This window comes from Myiozetetes cayanensis, unplaced genomic scaffold (genome assembly GCF_022539395.1).
Source record: "Myiozetetes cayanensis isolate MyiCay16 unplaced genomic scaffold, myiCay2020 scf12, whole genome shotgun sequence".
Lineage (NCBI taxonomy): Eukaryota > Metazoa > Chordata > Aves > Passeriformes > Tyrannidae > Myiozetetes > Myiozetetes cayanensis.
In genome coordinates, this window is record NW_026086826.1 from 2,372,742 (window position 1) to 2,399,360 (window position 26,619).

Consider the following 26,619-nt stretch of genomic DNA (forward strand, 5'->3'; position numbering starts at 1 on the left):
GCTTCTGGATGCAGTTTATTGGTGTTTGTTGTTCGTGTGGGGGGGTTTGTTGAAAGCATCACTGGTGCAAATGAGGGAAAGGATCAACAAAAAGGGTTTTTTTCTGTTTGTAATACAATTAAGAGAAAATATCTGTAAGGCAGTACTTAGTCAGTATAGTTTCCATTTGAAATGGTGTATGGGTAGTGTTCTTACTGTATCGATTCCTTCTGCTGGAATATCTGTGGAGAAAGAGAATTGTGTTTGCCTTATTTTAGAAAAATGGCCCCCCAGGCTGAGATCTTCCTGTAACCTACACACTTGCCTAACTTCTGATTTTTCTGTCAGGCCATGGGGGAAACGGTTTCCTAAAATTTCAGGATTCTGAGGAAATCACCAATGTAGAACTTGCTGATGCCTTTGAACAAATGTGGCAGAAGAGGAGGTAAGAAATGAGCATTCTCTAGACATTAAATACTGTATTTCCTGTACATACCCAAAGTCTCACTGGTAGGCCTTGCTTACCTGCAGCAGTGATACCATCTGTTGTCCATGAAATTGCACCAAAGTTTGCATTCAGAAGGAAGAGCTTTGTTTTTGGCTTTCAGCTTCCTGCAGTTAGAGCTGCTCAGATGTGTTGCTTTGAGTAAACTCACATCTGAAAGCCAGCCAGTGTGAATTCTCCCATCCCTGGGGTTCCTAGCAGCTGTCCTGGTAACTAAAGAGCAAAGCAGGGATATGTTGTTTAAGTAGAAATGGCTGAGGAGGTTGGTTTTGTTTCTTTCAGGTACAATGAGCTGTTGTTTATTATTGACACTTGCCAAGGAGCATCCATGTACGAACGGTTTTATTCACCCAACATAATGGCCTTGGCTAGCAGCCAAGTAGGAGAAGATTCTTTATCAGTAAGTAGATTTGTGTGATCCTGGAGACAGTTTTCAGAAAGCTTGTGTTAAAAGCACGGTTCCTCTTGACCTTTATCTAAGGATTTCCCCTCCAATTGCTGAACTGGAAGGTATTTAGTTCCAAAGTGTCATTTTGACAACACTTGTAAGTGTACTTTGCCTGCCAGTTTTTGTGTGCTGTCCCAGAGAACCAGGCTAATGAGGGATTTCTGACCAGCTCAAACATTGCCTTGGGTAAGAAGAAATCTTATGGTAAGACTGCTGAGAGATGTGTGTGAGGAATATTCAATCTAACCTTCACAGAAACCAAGACAAACCACTGCCTTTCAGCTGCTGTAATTATTTCCCAGCTGAATTCCAGAAGGAGCAATAGGAGGGGTCTCAGGCAGACCAGAAGCAGCAGGTCAGGATCACCTGCACTGCTGGAGGACACGCTGGCTCTCCCAGCCCTGTTTTCAAAGTCCTGAGCAGGTCAGGGCAGCCTCAAATCTGTGCTGACCCATTAAGAAGAAGAGTTCCCTGCTTTGTGGAAAACACAGATATTACCAGAATTATACATAAACTGTATTATTCACTTTATCAGCAATGTGTTGCTTCACAGGTAGTAATTTTCTTTGCATAATTTGCCTAAGAACACAAAAATTATTCTTCGCTTTTGTATCGTGCTGTTACATTCTGTTCCCTCCTGAATGCTGAGTTCTCCTGTGTTGTTTTGAAGCATCAGCCTGACCTTGGGATTGGTGTTCATCTCATGGACAGATACACCTTCTACGTGCTGGAGTTCTTGGAAGAAATTCATCCTGCCAGTCAGACAAATATGAATGACCTGGTAAGTAGAGTACTCAACATTCATGGATATGCTAATGACTTTAACAGCTTCAAAACTAATCTGTTTTGTCTGTAGGCTTCTCCAAATGCCTTCTGTGCTCCTGCTGTTTCTTCTCTGAAGCAGCTTTGGGGGAAGGGTGGTTTTCTTGCCATTGTTAGTTGTGTAACACTTCAAGGGGTTGAAAGTGGTTTGCTGGCTACAGAAAAAATTAACTGGAACTAGCCAGATTTTGGTTTTTTTTAATTGAAAAATTAATAAAATATTCATTAAATATTCATTTCAATGGAATGAAGTATTTGTGTGTGAAAAGTGATAGTTGGAGGCTTCTAAAACCAGCATAATGGATAGCAGACATTTTGCAGCTGTGGAAGGGCAGGAGTTGGTGTTGTTTTGCAAGAGTGATTTAGCAGTTAAAATTCTAAATGTGTGATCACAAATGCCTGCAGAGACTAATTTATCTGTATATCTGCTTAGATTCCAGAGCAAGATATGTCCAAATCCATCAGTGTTTGGACTTATAATTTATATCTTAGGTAAATGTTATTGTAGATTTCAGTTGTGAGGCAGAAGGAAAACAAGAAGCCAACCAGATAACCTATGACAGAATGTATGGAAATGCCTCTGTAGCAGTTAGGTGAGATGACATAAAAAGGAACCTTCTTTTATTGACCCTATTAACCCTTTATTCCTGTTCCAGCACTAGTTTCTTGTAGTCATACATTATATTTTGGTACCTTGTAGCTGTAAATCCTGATGTGCTGCGTCAGGGGTCCAAGAGCCACCACTTACACAACTCACTGTCTTTGATTCACTTCTGTAAAAGCAGCAGCTGCTCAGAAGTTTGATGCCACTCTCTGTCTGCAGAGGACAGTGTTAGCCTGGCTGCTACATGTGTGGTAGAATTCTCTCTGAGCAGCCCACACTCGACAGATTTTGTGTTGGTACAGGATTGATTCAGCAGCAAAGACTCAAGGTTCTTTTACTTCCACGGGAATGAAATTGTGTCCTATGATTTAATACCTTCTGACTCTGGGATACAGATAACTTTGCAATAAATCTTGGTAAAGAAGAGAATGCAAATTCTTTATTGATTCAGTATCTTCTTCTAGCCTGTTCATTCAGATAGCACTGTTAACAGAAAACGAATTTGTGTTAATTAAAGAAGGTCATAAAAGGGAACAGCGCTTCCTACAGTGTAAGACACCATCTGGGAAGGGACAGAGCTGGTCTAGCCAGCAGAATGTTAATCTGGTTGTTGAAGAGTGCAGGAATTTGTTAACTGGCCAAGCAGTTTACCTTTGGAGCTCTTTGGAGAAGATACCTCATGGTGTGTTTGGTTTTGCTTCTGTGCCAAATAGGAAGAGTAAATTCCTCACATCAGGTAAGTCATCTTATCGTACACCAACCTACTGATTGTTGTTCTAGGAGCGAGAGAGGATGGACCCAGATATGTCGTGATTTGTGATGATTTGTTCAAGGCCAGGGTGGAGGGGGCTCTGAGCAGCCCAGTGTGCAGTGGGAGGTGACCCCACTCATGACAGGGGAGTGGAACCAGATGATCTTGAAGGTCCTTTCCAGCCCAGACCATGCAGGGATCGTGTCCTGAGCCATGACCTGCAAACCTGACCACTTGAGTTTGAGTTGATGCTTTTCAGGGCTTCATCCAAGAGTTTCAAAGTGACAAATGGTTAGTCCAGGGTAAGGATATAAGCCTGTTTTTTTGGCAGCACTTGTAGGGGATACTTTGGCACTGGAATGCACTGTCAGTGTTAGCTAGTTTAAGAATACAGACTTACTGCTTATCCAAGTCTGATTTTTATTTATATATTTTTTTTAAATCTAAATTAACGCTTTCCAAGCTCAGGATAACTTAAGTTTCTGGCAAACTAAATTAACTGATGTTTAGTTATCTGATCTTCTTATATGTCTAATGTGTGCTCTTTTAGAAGTATTGTATATTTGTTACACTGCTTCTATCCCATCACCTCTTTACTTTTCTCAAGCCACTCTTGAAACAGCTTCTCTTCACATCCACCTAAGGTTTGGATATTGCATTCCTGCAAAGAATGAGACATCTTTTTCCACAATCCACTCCACCTACTCCCCACCTGCTCCATCTGTGTTGCTAAGGGATAGCATAAAGCTGTGCAGATGACTGACTTTAGGCTTGATCACAGTTCTCAGAAAGCGAAGACTGAATTGAAATGTCACACATTTGAACTTTTAAGATAAGATTCAAATAAATTTCCAGATGAGATGTCGTTTGTCATAAACGAAAATCGTTGTTAAGAAAAGTCAAGGTAACAAAGCTCCCATGTTGAGGGAATTGTTTAGCTCTGTTTGAATAGAATCTTCCTTTAAAAATTGGAAAAATTGATACAGGATCAAATGTGTTTCACTTAGCCAGCATCTGCCTTTTCTCTCTTTGTCACAAGACCTCAGTTATTGGTGTCACTGCACTGTGGTGTGATTGTTTGCAGCCCTCCTTTTGTCACACTGGTAGGTTTTTAGTGTTGAAGTCTTCTCACTGCCATTGCACATTTTGGTGTAAGATTCATATCAGCGTGTTGTGGTGGTGAATTGTTGTGGGACAAGTTAGAAACGGTTGGGTGCAGGATCAGTTTCCCACTTCCAGTGCTGATGCAGTTGTTTTGGGACATGTGTACTCTCAAGAACTTGGCAGAGAGACTTGATGGTATCGCTGCAGCAGAAATTTATGCTTCAAGTGGTGGGATTAAAACAAATACCTTTTACAGTTTACTTCAGAGGCCTAGTTTTTATGTTTATGCCCTCAACAGGAGCAGAGCTGGAGAAAATTGATAGCATTTTGGTGAGAATGGAACTTTAGAAGGTTTGTGTGTGCATTGACAGGGGGGTTTGTATGGGAAGCATGATGCTGATGAATCTAGTTCATTTTCACTTCACAGGGAGGATAACAAAGGTTGGATCTGCCCTGTCTTTTCTTCAGCAGCTGTGTGATGCTCTGCCAGCAGGAGAGTTGGGAATCATTAAAAAGGAGCTCGGGGTGTGTGTGCTTCATGGAGAGGTGAAAGTCTCCCTGGACAAGCTGCTTAATGCCATGGGCTTAGACAAAATAACCAAGCTGTAAAAGAGGAACTGGAATAGAGCAGGAGGGAGGAATGGGGAGATAGAATCTGCCCTCTGTGAGGAAAAGCCAGGTTTCCTCTCTGGGAAACCTTTTCAATGTAGGGCTTGTTGTCCAAAGAGAATGAGCAACAAAAGCCAATACATTTTGTGTCAGGCTCAGCACAGAATTTCTGCTGGGAAGTATGACCTGAAGCTCAGAGGTTTTGTCAGTCATGATCTGGAATCACTGAAGTTGCATTTGCATGGAGCTAATTAGGAGCTGTGGTTTTGTCATAGGAATGCAACCTTGTAAGAGCTGACCCATGGTGCAGTTTAGATCCTGTGACTGATGGATCTGCTTGTGAAAATCGCTTGGAGAATTTAAGATTAAGAAAGATGAGCACCCATGTGGAGAGCATCCTTCTTAGTCCTGTGTGATGAATCCATTGTGTTAAATGCTCTGTTGTTGCTGGGATGCACAAGGGCTCCCAAAAACCAGCACTGTTACCAGGTGGTGTGTGGGCTGCCTGTGAGTTCCATGGACAGCAGCATTTCCTCTGGAGCCTCTGCCTCGCAGGGTTGTGAGGTTTGAGTGTCTCTGATGATTGAAACATGAACTCAGCTTTCCACATTCATCAAAGAGTCCAGAGAAAGCCTCAGGCTGCTTTTCATCTACTTGTAGCATTGGTATTGCCTTGAATATCTACATAACAATTTTGTTACTTAATAGGCATGCTGTCCTGAATGCTGCAATACATCTCTTACTATTATATCTTCTTATTTTCTGCAAGGAGATCTTTATGTAGAATTGAGTCCAGTGAAAACAGTTTGTTAGTGCTGTGTGTGTGTCTTCCAGGTGTTGCAGTGTGTGCTGGCTGTGGGGCATCTGATATGGAGACAAAATACAGAAATATAGTATGTGCCTCTACCAGTTAAATGTAACTGATGGTTGGCTTTCACAGAAGCTTTTCTAAACTCAATTATTGCCAGGATAAAGGTTTTCTGAAATGCATAATCAAGGTGTTTATGCCTTTTAATGTTTTTTTTTTGTTCAACCACTTTTTTCCAGCTGTGGAGCCTTTCCTGAAGTCAGCGCCAGTTTGATGTGCCGTTCATCTTCCTTTTGATAGCAATTCCATTTTGGAAGGTGCACGTAGAGATGCATGGGGGATGATGGATGGGGGACAGGACGTGATTGTCCACCTTGCTCTCCAGTTTCAGGTGTGTCCAAAAAGCTTGTGTGTTTCCACGCCCGGGCATCGAACCGATCTGTTCCAGCGGGACCCTGGCAACGTTCTGATCACGGATTTCTTCGGCAGCGTGCGCAAGGTGGAGATCACGGCAGAGACGCTCGCTCTGGACCGGGACGTGGCTGCTTTTGAGAGCAAGTAAGTGGTCATTATTTAGGCTTGATTTGTCTGAAAACTTGGCTTTCTTCCTTAACGTTTCTTCTTCAGTGCTCAGAAACATTTTGTTACTGTAAATTCCTGCTTGTGATAGCCCGCTCCCTGAGGTAAGCTCTGTGTGTAAACCATCGATAAGTTGTTGGATAACAACCAGCTTTTTAATAAATGCTTCGTTTCTGCTCTGTGAGCTCTCTGGCTTTTGCCATTTTACTCCCCTGAGAATTTCTGTTGCTGAGATGCAGCGATCCCTTTGATTAAAATCGCTGGTGCAAGTTCATTGACAGAAGTTGTAACGGGGCTTCTGTTACTTTGTGGATGAATAAAAAAGGAGTACAAACCTCTTTGTATTTTTGGGATTCTGTTGCCACCTATTGGGAACATGCAAAAGAAGATGTGCTTGTTCTTTAGAGTTTATACAGAATTGTACTTCCATTTCTGGTACATCTTTTGTGTTTCATCATACTGCCCTGTAGGAGGGGGAAAACAAAGGACTGAAATAATGTGCTATATCAGGGATGAAATACTCTTCAACACATAAATTTATGTACGTCATTCTCCACCTCGTTTACTGTTGCTCAAAACTAGTTTTATTTATTTTAAAGCAGTTTTATTTGTTTTAAAGACACCAGTAACTCTGATCCTCACAGTTATAAATACCCTACAAGGTTTAGTGAGTTCCTTATTTTATTTCCAGGCTGTATTTTTATCTGGAGCACATGCATTAGTACTTACCATACATGTCTTTCATTTTATGACTCCTTAGCATAGAAACACTGTCTAGTGACACTAAATCTGTTTTTTTTTCTCTGAAGAATAAAAAAATCTTTTGGCAAGAACCAGACATTTTGCTAGTTTAAAAGCATGATGAAAACTTACCATGTGGGTTTCTAATTTGTGGGTGATTAAAAGGAGAAATAGATTTTGGAAGACTTTTATTCTGAGGCAGGAAATGGGTTGGGTGTTGAAAAGTTGTGATATAGCTTTGCAGATAGTGATGTGGAGTGCTTAATGAATTCCTTTTACAGGATTCTGAGGTCAGTCATCTCAGTGTGGCAGCTCTGTGTAGCTACAAAAAATGTAAGAATTACAGCCTGAAGTGAATTTATTAATTGAAAGTGTTAATGCTTTTTAAAAATGCATTTTTTGGAGGGTCTGATCTACAAGAACTAACTACTCTGGTTTAGTTAAAGAATATTATAAACATACATCTATTCCTGAGGATGTTGAGAAGGCAGAACACAAATTATGTGATTTTTGAGTAGATGCTAACACTGATTGTCCCAAATTAATGTAAGAATGACTCCTGAATGAAAGAATGTGAGTGCATATTCTTAACCTTCTCAGCCAGCCTGTGCCTTTTGGGAGTGCAATGGCTGTTGTCACTCTGGTGTAAAAAAAGCTGGGGAAAGCTGGGGCTGGCACAGCCTGCTTTATTCTTCTTGGTATCACTGGGAGAGAACTAAACCAATCTTACTGCAAATGAAATAATCCTTCCAAGTTAGTTCTGACTTGTTCATGCCCAACCTTGTTTTAAAAGCCTTCATGAAGAAGGAAAATCTCATATAGAGTTGAACTCGGGCCCTTTAAGGTTTTCAAGAAGTAATTACCAAGAAGTAACTGAGAGATCACAAATACATTGCATTGGTTACTGAGCGTGCACATTTTATTTGGTTAGAATTTAGTGTAGTCTCCAGGCTTCATTCCTTTATGAATCATGTCCTCTTTGTTTTATTCTTCACACACTGTTAGCTTGATACCTTTTTTCTTTCCCTTTTACATGCTGGTGGCAGTAGAGTGCTACAGAATATCTGTGTGCTGAGCATGACCGGAGGATGAAATCCAGACTGCAGTTCTGACACAGTCTGAAGTAGTTTGTGCTGTGCTAGCTGTGATTTGTTTGTTTTAAAGCTGCAGGTGTCATGTGTGCAGGTAAGGGCATTAAAAACCGACCAGACAAAGGAGATAAGCCACTGATGACACAGATGATGGGTGAGGAAGGTGCTGTCACGTGAGGTGTGAACGTGGATCGGGGTTGTAGAGCCAGCACATTGCTCAGGTTCTCATCTCGCCCACCGCTGTGACTTTGCCAAATCTTCTCAATAGGAGTTTGTTCTTTTGTTGCACAATTGCTTAGCAATTAGTTGGCTGTACAGATCCACTCCCAAGCCCAGCGTGAGCCGTGGCTGTGCCACCAGATCAGAACTGGCAGCTCCGTGGTGAGCACACGCCGTGACGTTCGACGAGCGAGGCCTTTGAAGTTTCCTCTGGCTTGGGCTGAGACTCTCACAAAGAACAACTGCTAATTAACCAGGAGAAGAGGCTTTCTTTCTATCCACGTAGTGGTAGGTGAATATTTGTGAGTAAAAGCTTTAAAAAAAATAAAGAGAAGGTTCCTCTGCTGTTTCCTTTCTTTGCAGCGGTTTCAGTCTAAGCTGTGTTCACTTCAAAGGGCTTGTTCTGCAGCTGCCTCAGTCCTGACTCAGTCTGCAGCTGCCAATTTTAGCAGGAAATCTGACAGTCTAGGGTTTCTGGGGCTTCAGCTGATTATGTTTTGTCTGCATCTCCATGCAAGTGCAAAGAGTCCATGTTAAGGAGTAGAAGAAATCCTGCATTTTTGGAGAAGGAGCCTTGCAGAGTTTAGAATGTGTAATAAATTAGGAGTGTGTCCCTTAAACTTGGATTGTAACTCCACAGCCACTTGAAACACTTTCTCTTTTTCAGTTCTTGTCGTGAGGAAAAGATCTGTATCAGCAGAAAGTGTTGGTAAAAATTGGGATGAATATTTCCCTTGGGGGTAGTAAGAAGTGAATTAAAGACGGCGTCATATAAAACCATCCTGGTTTCATTGCTTTTGAGAATTAGGCTTTGTATTTAATACTTCTCTTACAAGGAATTGTGATACTACTGGCAGTGATTGTTTTCCTAAAAATAAATAAATTGGCCACTTGTGTTAGGAAGGACGCTTGTGTAACAGGATAACGATGAGTAACTGGTTCATTTGCTGTATTTACTAGCTAATGTTCTCTCCATCTATTTTTTTGTGTGTGTGTGTTAATGTCTCTTTTCCATCTCTTTGCTGTCCTTTCTCCTTTTCCACCAGCTATTTTCAGTTTGATGTCAGTAACAAGTAAAGCTGCCCTTGTGTGTTCCTGAAGCCTTGGGGGAATCCCGTTATGAACCAGTCGATTGTTTGTTTGTTTGTTTGGCGAGTAGATGCTGTTTAGCTCAGTGGGCTTCCCTTAAAACCAGAGGGGCTGGGTGTGTCCTGAAATCCCCCATTCAGTCTGTACCTGGTGCCTCAGATTTGTAGTCCTTTTAGGGTTTATAAACCGTTTTTAGGATTAATTTAGGACTAATTCGAAAGCTCTCATCATTACGCGGCCCTGACCCGTTCCCGGGCGCTGCCGGCAGGTGGCGCCATCGCCCCACAGGGAGCGCGGCGGGCGGGGCCGGGATGGGATGGGATGGGATTGATGGGATGGGATGGGATGAGATGGGATGGGATGGGATTGATGGGATGGGATGGGATGAGATGGGATGGGATGGGATTGATGGGATAGGATTGATGGGATGGGGTGGGATGGGATGGGATGGGGTGGCTTTGGGGCCCTCAGCCCTCGCCCCCCTTGCGTGACCCGCCTGAATTCAGACGGGCACGGAAAGCCGGAGTTTGTCTCGCTTGTTGCTTGGGCTGAATTTGAGGGGGTAAAACGGCAGGGGTTTATCTGATTTTCCACTTTTCCTGCTGGACATCACCCTCATGGTTCAGCTTCAGAGTAATGTAAACAGGGAAAAAGAACTTAAAAGTTAGCAGGCCCCTGCTGAGTTGCCAGTGAGGTGAAGAAGCTGTTAATTCCAGGTAGCACTGTTCTTCCAGAAACATTGCAGATGGGTTTGATAATTTATGACATGAAGCACACCAATCAGTTACACACACACACTGCATTTTCCTCTGATGTCTTACAGATTTGTTCTGTTTTAATGGTAAGTGTGGATTTTGTGATCCATGTGTGTTTTGATGGCCTGCAGGTAATTAAAGATGGGTGAACTGATACTTACTGTTAAATATTATTGCTGTATTTCCTGAAGTATTTTGTAAGTACATTTGGGGTTTTGTTGCTTGCCTAAAGACAGTTCCATGTGTAAATACCCACATATACATAAACTCCTATAGCTGTAAGTGTAAAAGATCCTTTCAAGGTTGTGCAACTAGAATGAATATGAATGCTATAGAAGGAATAATTGTATAGGAGGGTACAATCTCACTAGTATAACATCTGTATAAAATAAATAAGGATGAATGACAATATCAAAAGCAGCCACAGGTGTAAATCGTGTTGGGAAGACTTTAAGTACACTGAAGTGTTATGCTTGGTAATTACAGTCCCTATTTAGCAAGATCTTTCAAAAGGCAGCTTTGAACAATATGTTATTTATTCCTTTGAAAGTATTTCTTTGACCATGCTTTGTGCCAGGAAAAAAACCACTTCTGTTTCAAAACTGTAGCTCTTGAGTCCAGGTTTTCTTTGGCCCAATGATTTTTCGCCCCTTCCCCTGAATTTTTGTCTTGTGTGGCATCTTGCATGTTTTCTGTGAGAAACCTTCAACTATTAGATTGTGCTTCTATCATTTCACATTTTCAGTACAAGGCCACTTTGCTGAACCTATATATAGTTATTGATACATAGAATTTTAATAGACTTTGACAGCAAAGAAACCTTTTGTTGTGAGAGGTAGTGTGAAGCACATGCAAGTCAGTGGCAATATTTTTATTAAGTTCAGCTTTTAATCAAGTCCAGAAGCTCCATACTCTTCATAAGTGACTTAGGTGTGCCAGTTGACTGGCAGTGGACAGGTGATGTCTAAAATGGTTGCATGGCAGATTTACTGGGAGGTCTTAAGTATATCCAGTAGATTTTAAATCATCCAGATAGCTTGAAAATACCCATTAATCACAGAATGTTCAATCAAGGTGGTTTTTCTCCCCTGCTCCTCCCCTTTATCCACTCCTTTTCTCACCTTTCCTATGTAACATTTCATTATTTCCTCCTCACCTCTTCTGTGTGATCTTTACCTGCTATTATTTTTATTATTTTTGCAGGTGAGTGGGCTGCTTTATAATTGCAGTCTCCTGAAGTGCTTGTTAGTCTTTCTGGTGCTATTTATGTGGAGGTCCTGGCTTGATCTTCTTGCTTTGCTGCCCAGGTGCTAAATATAAATGAATGTCTGTTCTTAAGGTGCTTCTGTAGCTGGGTACTGTGTATTTCTGCTGAAGGAGATGGTGCAAACAGCTGTAGGATTTGGCATAAGTCTGACCCAGGAAAGAAAGAAAATTTCTTGTAATTTTGGCATGTTTTCAGCACTTTGAGATAAGGTGAGAATTTCAGTAAAACTGTTACTGTTATTTACTCCCCATCAGAACTACCAGAACTACTGCTGATGTTTGTTAGGACACACTTCTTGTGTGATTTCTAGGAAGCATTAAAAACTGAGGGCAAAGAGCAACCAGGCATCTGGAAGCAGTGATTATGGGACTCCAGATCTTTGGAATTTAGCAGCCAAGCACACATTAGCATTCCTTATGCCCCAGAAATTAATCTGGACACGTGACTATGAGGTCTCTGAGGCTCAAGCACCATCACTGCTTTTTGTTTTGTGTGGTGTTAAGCCATGGGAAAATGCTCTGGGGCTTTCCCCGTTGTGAAAGAGCTTACACTTGATTTTTTTTTTTTTTTTTTGAGTGCCTGAGGGATAACCTTCTGGATGGTCAGAAATCTCTGCCACTGAAAATCTGTGTCTTGCCCAAAGCTGCTGGAGAGAAAGGGGCAATCTGCCTTCACAACATGTTTATTTAACCATGGCTAAAAGCCCATGAGCTGATCTCTGTCTGCATCTTCCAGCCCTCCCAATAGGAGAGACTTTTCTAAAGTCAATGTTTGGTGAACCAAAGCTCTTACAGCAGAGCTGTTAAATTTATTACTTAAATACAAGCCCTCGAAGCCTTATTGTTGGTTTTCACAAAGCTGTGAGATGGGCTGGAAGACACTGAGATGTTTCCCTGCACTGCTTATTTCTGAGGGCTCAGAGAATTCAGAGAATTTACACTGCCCACTGGGCATACTGAGGGCCCCAGTGCTTTAGCAAAGAAGTGAAATGTAAATTGTGAAAGAAGAGCTGAGCTCAAAAAAAAAAAAAAAAAAAAAGGCACTGCATTATTGCCAGGCATCTGTTTTCTATCTTTGAATAGGCCAGGGCGAATTTCTGCTGTCAGGGGAGCAGGAAATTCACAATTGCATCAAAGGATGGAAAGAAAACTGGAGGTGGTTACAAAAGGCGATTGTGATCACATAAAGCACTGGATTTACAGATGGCTTGCTGAGCACTGTTTAATACTACTTTATGAAATGAGATTGTTTCATGTGTTTGGTCAGGAGTATCAGAAATCTATACAAAGTGTGGGAGGGGAAATAACAGATGCTGGATACGTCTACCAAAGTGCCCAAGCTACTGCTAAGATTATTTTATAGAATTTGCAGGACAGCAAAATATTACCTGTGTGGTAAGATTGATCTTTCAGGAAAACATAATAATTCTGTAAACAAAGAATTTAGTGCAAAATGGGATTTATTCAGGGTTTTGCAGGCAGGAGACTGGTCGCATGAAGGGTTGGTATTGGTAAATGCCAGGAGAAACAAGAAGGAATGGAGGACAAAAGTGGGTTTTATGTGTTTGTGTTTCTTATGGATGTGGGAATGGTTCAAATAATTGGACTTCCAAAAATTCCAAAAATTGGACTTCCAAAAGTTCCAAAAATCTGGACTTCCAGATTATTTAGGGAGTTACCCTTTTGCTTTGTGCATGCTAGACACAATTAGTGAAAGCACAGCATGACTTGAAGAGCATTTTGGTGATGAAATGAGGATTTAGAAGCAAATTTGGAGAGGGAGAGCGTGTCTTCTTCCCATCCCTGCCAAATGCTGAGATGTGAATAGTTCAATCCAGCAGTTCCCAAGAGAAGGCAAGACCACAGTGGAGGCTGGAATCTCCTTTCCTGTGGGGAAAGAAAGCATAAATGTTGAGTACTGGTATTCAGAGTTTCTTTAGCATTAATACCTTGAATTACATGATAGCTATTTTTAAATTTCTACTCCTAGTGGATTAAAAAAATGTTGCTGAAGTGTAGCTGAACTACAAATTTATTTGACTACTAAGGGAGTGGTTTATCAGAACCTGAAACAATCAAAAATGATGCACCTTCCCCCTGCCTTCTGCAGCTGGGTTCTTAATTTTACAGTGGTATTTTCTGTGTAATTCTCTGTGTAATTGCTATGTGAAAAACGTACAAAAAAGTCAATGCTGGAGGGACCAGATGCAGAGGAAGAGACAGAATAATACTGACAGTGTATTGGTACAGTTTGAGACACTGATTGAAGGATAAGGGAAAACACTGCTAATCTTTCAGAATAATCTTCAACAGATGATAATCTTTAAATTGATGGTGTGTTTTCACTCTTTTTATGTTTCTTATCTCAGTATTTTAAAAAATGTTCATTGGATTGTTGGTTTTTCAGCAAGGAAGGAGAAATGACAGGCACTTGGGTTGGTACAGCCTCGGAAAGTGTGGAAGGGCACTGCACAGAGCTGGGTTAGCTCTTGGTCTTGCTCTGCCAGATCACAGAATCACAGGATCAACTGGGTTGGAAAAGCCCTCTGAGATCATCAAGTCCAACCCTTGATCCAACCCACCGTGGTTCCCAGCCCATGGCACTGATGCCACATCCAGTCTGTCCTTAAACACCCCCAGGGACGGGGAATCCACCCCTCCCTGGGCAGCCCCTTCCAATGGCTGAGCACTCCCTCTGGAAAGAATTTCTTCCTGATGTCCAACCTAAACCTCCCCTGGCACAGCTTGAGACCGAGCCCTCTTGTCCTACTGCTGGTTCCTGGGAGAAGAGACCAACCCCACCTGGGAACAACCTCCTGTCAGGGAGTTGGAGAGAGTGGTGAGGCCTCCCCTGAGCCTCCTCTCCAGGCTGAAATGTTTGAATTCACACCTAACATGAGGAATCTGAGTACCCCCATCGTGTTAACCATCAGTGAGAGTGGTTTTGCTGCCCTGGGACGTGGCATTTTCTGCAGCCAAGGCCGGGTTTGTTTATTCTGCTTAGAAAAACCGAACTTGCTGTCGGAGGAGGTCACTGGATAGGAATGGTTGGATTTTCCCTGCAATTGGAAAGATTAGCTAAGTGTAAACTGTATGAAAGGAGTAGATAAGAGTATGTTTTTCCTTCTAGTTCCACAGAAGCTATTTAAATTTGACAGGTGCATGTAATATTATGGTTGTATTAAATAATTTGAGCGAGATAAAAATCAGAAAGGGTTACTGGTTTTCCTGGATGATTTCTGGTCCTGTGTTACCTGCAAGAGAGATGTGTTGCCATAGACATGCTTCAGCTGCTCTAAAATTTCAGCAGTGTGTTTTCTGTTTGAAATAGTGGGACAAAAGTTACACCTCTAAATAGTTAGCAATTTATAACTCATTTTGGTTTGTGAGAATACAGTGAACCCTGTAGTTACTGTAAGGTTTATCTCAATTTAACTGTAACATAATATTTAAGCTTCACAGTTCCCCACTGGCTAGTATTTTTTTTTTATTATTGTTGGTTACTTAAGAGTCTGAACCATGACTTCCTGCTGGAATAAAATAGGAATGAAGACTTCTTGCTGTAGGTCTAAATTTTAACTGGGGAATTGGAGCAGAACAGCCACTCAGTGAAACTGCTCTAAATCTCAGCCATAGAGGATGTAACCCCTGTTTCTTCCTCAGCTGTCAAACAGACTGCCCTAGTTCCTCTCTCCTTTGTGTGTGCTTTCCCTCTGATATCGTTTTTACTAAGAGGTCCTTTATTACAAAATATTCTGAGCTGACTTCTATCTTATTAGATGCTTAGGAGCTTTTACAAATGTCCCCATAAAAATATATGGCATGTCTGTAAAATGGAGAAATCTGCACTCTGCTGTAATGTTTTAAAACTGGAAACTGTGTGTGCACACAAAAAATGTGGTTAGGTGGAAAATTGTCCTTAAATCAGAATACTCCTACATGGTTTGCGAGTCTAATGGCACTTCTGAAAAATATCAGACTGCTGATTAGTCTGTGGGTTTATAAAGTAATTTAGGAAGGACAGGAGCAAGTATTAGGCTAGCTGGGGCAGGAAGGCTTTTCATGCCATGGGTTCAGAGGTGGTTTCCATCAGTGTCACTCTAAATGATTTACAGTAATAATTGTTGAATTTCTGTGAGGGGTGTTTGTCTGTTCAGTTACTAATGAGCAAACATCTAAGAAGCACCATGGAAACAGCTTTCCCAATTGTCATTCCAGCAGCACGAGAAGCTGTAGAAAGGTCATGGAGAGGGAGACACTTCCAGTTTGGTGATGGAGTGGGGGACAAAACAAACATAGTGGTGTACAAATTCTGCAGACAGAGGGATTCCATCCTGGTCACAAAATTCTTCTTATATTGTGCTCTTGAGGTTCTGTGCAAACATAATTATTTCTTTAACACTATGGGAGATTGTACATGAGTCAGTTGGTAATTCTGTGCCAAATTCTGGCTGTTCTTAAATTCAGCTAATAGTAAATATAAAACACTTAAAATTACAGTGCAGTTCTTAAAATATTAGCATTATCACTGCACTGAATTTTGTGTACACATATGTGAGCGTTATGGATGAGAATAACAGATGCAAGAGATGCCTTAGAATAATGGTGATTATTCTAAGTGTGATATGGAATTGGTTTATGGTAGGACATCACCCAGCAGGTACTTCCTCGAGTTTTTAGATATCCCAGGTAATTGTTTTTACTGTTTTCTGACTGTTTCTTTCTGCTTTCTCTGGATGTAATTTTCAAGATACACCGAGACTGGAAAGAAAAAAGCAGGGGGAGGGGAAGCTTGTTTTACATTTGGTAATTATATCCTAAAATGCAGCTATGGAGGAGACCTAATCACTGTGTGACTGTTGCCTGGATCTTGCTGTGAGAGCAAGAGAAAGCTGTGGAGATTGTGGCTGATACAGATATATCATTGGGAAGGAAATCCCACCCACTGAGGAAATCCCCCCATCCTTAACGTGCCAAATGAATGTGCCTCCTGCACGTGGTAACAAACTGGAAGTCTCAGGAAAACTGGTGCAGTGTAAATTGCAACAGGGAGTAATTAATGTATTAATGCATTTTATGCCTGCTGTGCTCGTCTGGTAATCAGATTATTTTGCTGGAGGTAATCAGAATCATACAAAAGGATAATTATATAATAAAACCGACTTGGCCAGGGATTTGAAAGGAAAGAAAATTGCTGAAATGAAGTGAAGCAAATTGTAGATTATTTATCCTCGTTTGTCCTTGTAAAATAGAGGAGTGATTCTTAGGTATGCTTCTTTACAAACTGAATGGAAAACAAAGTTAGTAGGAGAGGAGGGAATCAGGAAGTCAGTACAATCAGAAATAACAGCAGTATAGGTGTTAGTCATCTACTCCAGTCAAAAACCATAATGTGTTCCTGATTATAAAAACTGAAATTACGGAAAATTTCCATAACCATAATAAAAAACAAAAAGGTGAGTTATTATTGTTGAAGCAAGTGAATATTGGATGTAACCCATCTCCACAGAAAGTAACACAAAATCATTCTCAGCCTTGAATTCTATGAAATATTCATTTTCTCCGTTTGTAAAGCCTTTTTCTCTTTTGCCCATATTTTTGGTATTGTTTAAAAGAATGACAATATTAAAGCAGTAACTTCTTCTAATTTCAGTGGCTTTCTCTGCTGACCTGAACCAAACTGTTTCCAACACAGCCTTGCCTGTATATATTACAAAGTAAGGGCCCAGGTAATTATAATGGAGTAAAACTTTAGTCCAGCGATGCTTTTGGACCTCATTTAGTGAGTGGAGTGGTTAATCTGTTTGTTGGTAATAACTTGGTGTGGGTTTTTTTATTTTTTAATGTTCAGTCTTGGGTGTTGAGATAATTTCATGTCATTTGATCAGCTCAGCCTGGTTGAATTGCTGTGTGTGTTACTTTTGGTGAGATGGTGAGTACTCCTGAGAGGTTCTTCCTGCCTGGAGCAGAAAAAGATAACCTTGTCTGGAGAAAATATCAAGAATTCATCTCCTCTGCATTAATACAGGGAAAAACAAAACTTTAAGACCAAATCTACATCGAATAATTCAACCCTAAACTTAAATGTTATTGGAAAAAACCAGATTTAAAATAGAATCTTAGTGAAGAAGCTTTGGAAATGGCTCAAGCCTTTGCATCTATTTCATCTGTCTGTTGGTCTGTGCAGTTTGTTTCCTGTGGGTTAGAGATCAACAGACTGCATGCTAATCTTCAGAAATATTTCATCCAAGTGACCAGAAGTATTTTTTTTTCTGTGACAGGGAGGTTTGGACTGATTGTAATCTGCAGAGGTAGTGCAGTAAATAACATTTAGTTTAGCTGTGTCCTGCTGAGTCTTTGGGAAACAACAGCGATTCCTTTTCTTTCCAAAAAAAGTTTCTGTTCCTTAAGTGTTATTGTTTTTACAAATTGCTTTATCTTACATCTACTGGTGTGTTAATTAATATATTTTACCTGAATAATATACAGATTAAAAGAAAGAAACTTAGACATGTAAAAAACAAACCAACCAACCCCTAAAAAAACCCACTTTATTTGCTAGTTCTCAGAATTTAGCAAAACTTACCAATTTTTCAGTTGCTGCTGTGAAATACCAGGTTTCTCATCTGGTGCAGTATACAGCACCTTAGTCAAAGAACTATTGTTAGAGAGTAGATAAGATTAAAAAAAGTCATTGGGTTTGATGAAAACCTGCATGAACAGTGAGGGGCGAAAAAAAAAGCCAAAGTTACCATAGCAACCAGCAGTGCTTTAGAAAGTAAGCTGAGAAAAAGAGGAGAAATGGAACAGAAAATATGAGGGCCATTTCAAAAACATTAAAAAATAAAAATGAAATCTTAAGGCAAATATGATTACTGTTCAGCTTTTATCTTAGAAATCCCTGATAAGCAGCAGATTGTCTTTAAATTTGAGGAGCGCTGTTAATAAAGAAGTTTTGAGTGTTTAGCCCACATTAGACCCTATTTAAGAGATACTTCTGTAAATTCGGTTAAAAATGATGGGAAGTTTTATGAGGAGTTATTTGTCAGGGGTTTTTCTTGCCTTTTTTTCCTCTGCAAAATGGTTTTGTGAGTGACTGCAGCCTTAACCTGTGCAGCAAAGTGAGCTTTAAAAATGTCCTGTATGGTATCACCGTGACCAAAAGTCCTGCTGGTTGACACGACCCCACAGTGGGAACGCTGCAAGTCCTTCATGGGATGGAATGTTTGGTCAGCTCACCACACAGCACTGCCCTCCAGAACAGGGGTGGCAAAGGCAGCTTGAGAATCCTTGGACATCAGAATCCCAGGGAAGAGCAGCGTGGATAGGTTTAGGGGCGTGAGTTGCCTGTTCATAACACGTAAAATAACATGTGCAGTCAGTGACCTGTGCCTTGGTGTCTGCACCTCTGTTCTGATACCAGGGATTGATTTAAAGGCTGAGCTCTGGTACCTTTCTTGTCTTTCTTGTCTTTTTGAATGGGGTCATCCTTGTGCAGTGCTTTGATAAGGGGTGGGAGGTTTGGTGTTTTGCCTACACGTTGTTTCGTAGTTTGAGAATCAGATTTGGTGCAAGCATCTTTTCTTTCCTACTCCCTGTGCAGATTGAAGTCTTAAATTTGATCTTAGTCCTCCTAGAACAAAAGGGTCCGCGTTAGAACCTTAAACAAACAAGAAAACTTTGAAACAATCACTTTCATGTTCCATCCTGAAAGAGTGCTTTGTATGAGGATTGAAACAACCTGAAAGTTTGAATACAAAAAGGGAAACAACAAACACTTTGTCCTTTTTTTAGAATACAGTCTGACTCACTTCTGGCCTTCTTTTCAAAGGACTATGTTGTTTAGTAGTAGATGGTATTTAACTGTCCTAGACAGTGCCATAGCCCGGGCTGTACGTGCATGTCAGGGCGGTTGTTGCTTGCATCTGTTTCTTTTGGGAAAAAAAGAGGCATCGTTTCTGAATAAACAGATTTATTTTATGAACCACCATGAAACAAAAATGTTTCCCTCTCCTCTTCTCTCGTATGGAAGTTTATGGGAGGGTAAGAAGTCTTGCATCATTCCCTGAAGTCTTCCCGTGCATCCAGATGAAACATCTGTGATGAGTTCCTTATTGTCAAGTGGGCACAGCATTTTTTCCTCATCTGTGATTGTATGAGTTACAAATACAAATCTGTACTGAGGTGAGAACTGAAACTGATGAAGTTGAAAACATGAAATAATGTTGTAGAAAAGAAAGGTGGTGTGAATTTCTGTAAATGCTTGGGGTCCCTTCTCTGAAAACTGCGTGTGGAAGATCTAGAAGCGCTTTGGCACTGTTCCCTTTTTAATTGCCTCATCTGAAACCATTCTGTACTGCCTCTATAGCATGACTTCTGCTCCACACCAAATGTAACAGACTTCTTACTACAGTGTGGAATTCTTTCTTAGGAGCAACTATGAGAAGAATGTATTCTAAACAGGATCAGTTTAGTGTTTAAATACAAGCCCTAAAGGTCATGTTCAGTGAGGTCTTGTCCGTTATGGGTTGGGGTTTGACCTGATGAACTTTTCTGGTGTGTCTGGACTTCGTGTAGTAGAATGTTGTGCCAGGGCAGTGCATTGTAAAGCAGCCAGCTCATGAGCACAGGCTGGGGCACAACCACCTGGGAGCACCACAGAGGCAGTGGAGGTGCTTGTTCCACTGCAGGTGGACTGTGTCACAGGTGGTTGCTGCTCCCTGGTGAGCTGTCACTCCTGCAGGCAGATCTCTGCGCTGCGTGCCTGCCTCTGCCAGATTGATTCAACCCCCCTGGAGAAATCTTCCAAATCTCAGTGTGTGGCCTTGTTATCACCTTACAATCTGTTCAGGCACTGGAGATTACGGATGGTGTGCTCTGACAAGGTGCTGTCGACGTGTACTTCAGATTAGAAACTCATGAACATTACGTTGTGAAGCAGATTTTCTGTGACATCTCTGTTAAGTCCCTGCAGAACTCAATGCAAGCAAAGCAGGTATTGTTTTCTAGGATTATTTTGTACTGTGTTTTTATAGATGTGTGGAAGCTTAGAAGTGTGGAGCTGTCAGTGGGTCATGCAGGCTTGAAACAGTGTTTTGTGAGAAAGTGTGGTCTGTCACTGGTGTCATGAAGTAGGAACACCGACTGACCTCTGAATGTTTGGGGAGATTAAACTAAACCCCACTAGGTGGTGCAAGCAAATAAATCACCTTGCAAAGTGCTTCTTTCCAGATGAATAAATTAGGGGAAAAGGTGTCTTTATATATATATATTCCCCCAAATATATCCTGTGGTTTTTTTCATTTGTAGTTTTGTACAATAGTTATTAAAATTTAATATTTAATGCTACCTTAAACCTGTCATTCCACATACAAGAAAAAAAAAGTGCATTCTGGTTTTGGCTGATACTTTAATGTCTGCCTTTCTTACAGTGTGGGCTGGTGGATTCATGGCTGGGGTGGTGGCTCCCAGAGGCAGCAGCAGAAGCTTCTGTTGTGTTTTGCTGTGCCATAACATCCTTCCTAGGGGCTGACTGAGGCATTTCCAGCCTTGGCATCTGCTTGGAGAGTTCTCTCTCAGGATCTCTCTTGCTGCAGTTTATCCTACACCAGTTTCACTTTGGAATTGGTTCCCTTTCCAGCAGTGTTGTGTACACACGATTAAAACTGTTTGTTTGTTTGAAGAACAGGTTTCAAACAGTAAGTTTCAATAAGCTGCTGTCAATTTGCAGTGAATAAGGTTATACTGTGTGCCAAAGTTATTTTCTACTATATGTGGTTGGTGTGTGGGGGTTAATGTGTATGTAAACAAATCAGGAGTTCTGTTTTGTTTAAAAAAACAGGCAAACAAACCACAAAAGCACAAAACAAACCCCAAACCTTGGTTGTACTCCTTCACTGTCCTCCTGAGGTGACAATACCATAACCTTAGCAGTTTGGTTATTTACAGCCACGAGTAGCAAAAGTTTCTGAATAACAAAACCCAGCAAATTCTTGAGATGAGTGGAAGACCCCGGGAATTTCTACCTATGAAGAGCCATCAGCACTCTCACTTTCTTGTCAGTAATCCTATTTTCCCAGAGTTTCCCAACAGACTGCAGGCTGCCAGCTCTTCTCAGAGGGCAGTGGCACTGCAGTGCTGCCATTTACTGAAATGGGAATTTTTCATTTCAAGGTGGAGATGGGTGTGTTTGCCACATTCATTTAAAATAGGTTTTTGTGTGGGGGGGTTTGTTTTGTTTGGTTTGTTTTGATTTTTTTGTCTTTTTGTTTTATTTTGGTTTTTTGTGTGTTTTCTTTGTTGGTTTTTTTTTTGTTTTTTTTTGTGGGGTTTTCTTTCATGTTTGGTTTTTAGTGGATTTCTTTTTTTTTTTTTTTTTTTTTTTTTTTTTTTTTGGAAATAAGATATTAAAGTATAATAAACAGGCTATGCCCATGAAATCTCAACTGACTAGCAGTCATAAAGAATACATATACTTGCCACAAGTAGTCAACACATACTCAGAGTTTTGCAATAAGATTTTGTTAGACTGGATAGCCTCTGTAAGATACACATAGAAAAGTTGCTGCAGGGGTATTAAAACTTTAAATACAGAAAGAAAATGTTTTTTTTTCTTAGTTTCCTTGGGTAGAGGAGCAGCATACTCGATTGCCATCGTGCACTTTTGGGTTGTTATTATTAACCCCAAACCCAGAGTAGAACCATATGTTGATGCAAGTAGAAGGGCTTCATGGTATGTGTGTTAAAATACTTTGATAGTTGAAAAATCAGTGCCCATGGTTTTCGTTGCTTCTGTTGCAATAGTCTGTGGGAGTCCTCTCATGAGTGAGGATCCTCTGTAGCTGAGCAGTGACCATGTACAAACAAAAATACACAACCTGTCAGCGTGGTGCTTGTGTGCAAAGTACTCTGACAGCTTTGGTGACAAATATATTAAACATTCCTGAAAACATAAGAAAAAACGGCTGGTTTGGAAATAAAGGCTGTTTTCCACAAAACATTTAAAATATGAATTTAAAAGGTGCAAGACAGAAATGTAAGCTCTTTACCAGGCCTCGTGTATTTGATAATGTACAGCATTCCAAAATTCTGTGGAACAAAACCTTCTCTCAGCTGTTGCGTTCTCTCTGTGCTTCCCTCGATTTGGATCCTTTTCCTTGAGCATATTACTGTGCAATTGGAGTTTCTCCATTCTTCCTGTAAGTGTTACTGATTCCATCTGCAGGGGGCGAAAGAGGAGTCTGCCTTCGTTATCTGTGCTAAACGAACCAAGAAACTTGTAATTCTTGTTTCAGGCTTGCCTTTTGTGCCTGTGTGTACACTCACAGACAATTCATATTTATGTGTGGATTGTGAAGGACTTTAGCAGCACTGGAGATATTGTTCTTTCACCTGAGGTGTGCTGAGCTCCTGAAGTCCTAAAAACTGAGTGACAGGCATTGTGGTCCTTTTCTGCTTTGCAACAGTCTCTTGCTGGTAGTATCTGCTGATAATGTGTGCTTAACATTCAGATTTACTGATACAATCTTCTGTGGGTTGTAAATGTTTGCAGGAAATGACTTTTAAGTAATGGAAGAACCTACCACAGGAATGAGGTAAAGACTGAGATCAGGTTAGTAATGCTAGGCCTTCAGTCTTTAGTTAAAGTTGTAAATAATTTTTATGTAAACCCTTGCATTTGTTTAAAAAAAATAACATGAATAATCCTCTGATAAAAAGGTGAACTTCCTGGTTTTTCCTGTGTTTAGTTTCTGAAGGTAAAACCAGATGAACCCATTCACTGCATACACTCTGCTGTCATAGGACAGTCTTAGAAAGTCATGGTCAGCTTAAGTTTGGGCATAACTGAGTACTGAAGGTTTAGTTGTATAAATTTAAGTCCCATTTTTGAAACAAACTGTTTAATATTAATCTTTGTTAGACATTTTTGCAAGCAAAATAATTCTTATAACTCCCATTTTTACTGTGGGCGAGGTCCGACCCGTATAGGTGTTCCTGAAAAACGTACTAATTAATTTTTAGGAACTTATGTGAAATGGTAAGTAGCTTTTTCTCTGTTACATTATAAAGAAGATCTCTGATGATTGCTGAAATATTACTTAGCATCTTTAGCCTGGTGCCTTGGAGGCTGCAGAGTGAGAGGGTGCTGATAGCCTGTGGCACGCTCCGAGCCTGCATCTGTCCCTTCCCAGCCAGGAGAGGCTGAGGGAATTTGGGAATCTGCACATGGCACGTTCTGAGCTGCCAGATTTCCTGTCAAGTGCTTGGATTGGAAACCACCTTGGAATATTAGAAGTTTTGGCTTGTCCAGCCTGCTGCGTGGGTTTGTAACAAGGAATGGATTGCAAATGCAGACATATGTCCTGTGCAGATCCTGGAATCAGTACAGCCCTGAGCTGAGTGCAGGGAGATGATGTGTGTGTCTCTCTCTCCCGCAGGGTTGCCTGGGCAGGCAGGGGAGTTCCCAAATTTCTGTGCCTGTTGGGAGGTTAGCAAGTGGTGTGCCATGTACTTGACCCAGGCCGAGTGTGACTTGCTGCTTCTGCTTTTGTTCCTGAGGGCAGACCACCAAAATCACATGGGCTTCAAGGCTATAAAGTTTGTAAAGTTTGTAAAGTCACTGAACTTAATATATGACATTCTGGTTAATACACAGTGGTCTGTGGTGGACAGGAGACAAGTCCTTTCTGGTTCTAGTACTATGGAAATAAGTGAGGACAGAAAGGCAGACCATAAAATAATAAAATGGAAAAAAAAAAAAAGAATGATTGCTTTACAGGGTCAAACATGAGTAGATTCATTGTTCAACATCAGCAGGCTCAGTACCCTGCAGTACCTTGGCCTCAGAGAATGGGATCCAAGTGTTTGTATTTGAGCTAGAGGTTTCATCTGCCATTAACAAGAACAAACAAAACCGGAATCCAGACAAAAGTAGTGCCCAAGTCATCTATAAATAACAGAAAATCACAGTCAAGCAGATAAGACTGATAAAAAGCTCAAGAGCTGCATACATGCTGTGCAGCTTTCTGTGAGGAAAAGCCCTTCTAATGTGCTTAGCAATATAATGTTACCTGGGTACATGCACTGACAGGAGAACTAAAACATTTCCTGCTGGCTGATTGGAATGCTTCTCAGTTCTACCTGCTGTGGCCACTCTTAGGACTCTTGGAGTTGGCTGCAGAGAGGAACAGCTGTGGTGAAAGAGAGGAAAGCAGTGGATTAAGCCTTGTGATGGAGTGTTCTGCAGTTCTTGGTGTATCTTGGTTGCCTGCTTTATGGAAATGTGTTACTGATCATGTTGTAGCGAAAAAAAAAAAGATCAAAAGCAACATCTAGTATTCAGGAGAGACTTGATTGCATAGCAAACCATTTCTCAAAAGCCCAGAACTGTAATTTTTATGATTAATTCTCTGAGTGCCAGGGGTATAGCATATTTCAAGAAAATCTGGGTCTGTTCTTGGCACCGATATATCTGTGTTCTTTTATACATTTATAGATAGAAGTTCAAGTGGTGTCTTCCCTGTAAAGTCCTGTCAGGAGGGGCTGGAAGCTGGCAGGCTGGTTGGCAGCCCTGCTGTGAAGGATCTGGGGGCGGTGATGGACACCAGGTTGAACGTGACCCAACAGTGCTGTCATCATCAAATAAAGGCAAGCTGCCTGCTGAGCTGCGTGGGGAGGAGTGTGATTAGCAGGTTGAGCAATATTATTATTATTATTTCTCTTTGACACTGCTGAAGTCCTGCCTGGAATGCTGTGTGTGGCATTTGGCCTTCCCCTTCAGGAAGGATGCTGAGACAGTGGGGAGGGGTCAGTGCCTAAATCACACATCCTGAGAGAGGTGGCTGAGAGGTCTGGGCTTGCTGCCCCGTAGAAGATGGAAATGCAGCAGCAGGCTGCAGTGGAGTGCAATTACTGAGGTGGTTAAGGTAAACTCCTCTTGTGGTGACAAGAGGCACTGTGGCTTGGGAGGGTCAGAATGGACATCACGGGAAATGTTTGCAAAGAGGGCCAAGTTACAGAGAGAGGTGGTGGGGATTCAGCAGACAGAGCCGTGGCTGACCCCACCTGGTGTCGGGAGGTTGAACTGGATGGTCTCCAAGAGTCCCTCAGAAACAAGATTTCTGTAATCCCAAATAGTTATTTCCTTTGATTAATTGGAGTAAAGGGGCAAAAAAACAAAGTCAGAAGCTTGAAGTGGAGGGGGTGAGGTGGAAGCTCTGAAGATGGTGCTGGGCAGAGGGCAGGGGTTGCCACTGCTGCTTTGACAGATCCTTGCAGTGAAATAAGCAATCTGAGAAATTATAGCTGGGTGGTACATTGTGTGACTCATGAACTGAAGAAATAGAAGCACGTACCGTGGGTGTAGAAATATTGGGACTTTAAAATATTTGTATTATGGGGTTCTTAGGAGGTGCTTGTTGAGAAGTTTAACAATACAAACCAATGCAGATACCTTGTTTAGTTTGAATATGTGCAGGAAGGAACAGCAGCATTAAACAAAATGTGAACTTTGCTGTGAAGATTAATTGTGGCCACGAAATAATGGAGTTGCTGTCCAGGCACATTCCCATGTTAGTTCTTTGATTTCAGATTATCTTCCTGCTGATTTTCCTGTCTTTCGGTGCACTGGCAGGTGGTGTTGAATTGTCTGCATAAAGACCAGGTACTGCTGATAAACTTTCAGGTGTGGAAAATGAACACAAGCTTGCTTTGTCCAGCTGAAAGTATAATTTCAACATGCACTGGTAGCAGTATTTAAACTGCCTGTGGGATGTGGTGCCATGGGAGGATTTGGTCTTTTTTCTTGGAGCTTTCTGTGAAATTCAATCATGGGTTTCCAGACAAGTGGTCATAAAGTGATAATAACCTGTGTGTGTGTGTTTAACCACTCCTGTAAACAGGTTCCCTTGCAGTTAGGAGGGACTGGACTCAAGGTGAAGTGTGCAGCCTCAGTTCTTAGATACAGCACACAAGCACTTCAAACTGGGTGGAATGCTGGCTCGGTGAGGTGGGCAATGTTCTCCTCTGACTGGTTTGGACCATCAGCAGGAGCTCCTCTGATATTGCTGGACTTGGCTGTATAAAAGTGCCCCAAGTTTGGAGAATCTGATGGAGACCCTTGTTCTGTTTTTTATCCCCCAACCCTGCCTGGTGTGAGAATGAATTAGCAGTGAGTGATGAGTACCTACTTTTAGCTGTGGACTTAAATGGTGATTTTCAGTGATAGAGGAGAGACTTAGCAGGTCTTCT

At 41.3% G+C, this 26,619-nt stretch overlaps 1 protein-coding gene across 1 annotated transcript in view; it reads left to right on the forward strand.

Moving 5' to 3' along the window:
* Positions 1-26,619, forward strand: part of PIGK (phosphatidylinositol glycan anchor biosynthesis class K) — a 55,863-nt gene that overhangs the window by 7,259 nt on the left and 21,985 nt on the right. The window contains exons 6-9 of the mRNA XM_050307290.1: positions 328-424; positions 767-884; positions 1,603-1,713; positions 6,016-6,188. Coding sequence (XP_050163247.1) covers positions 328-424; positions 767-884; positions 1,603-1,713; positions 6,016-6,188 — 499 coding nt within the window. The remainder of the gene's footprint in view (positions 1-327; positions 425-766; positions 885-1,602; positions 1,714-6,015; positions 6,189-26,619) is intronic.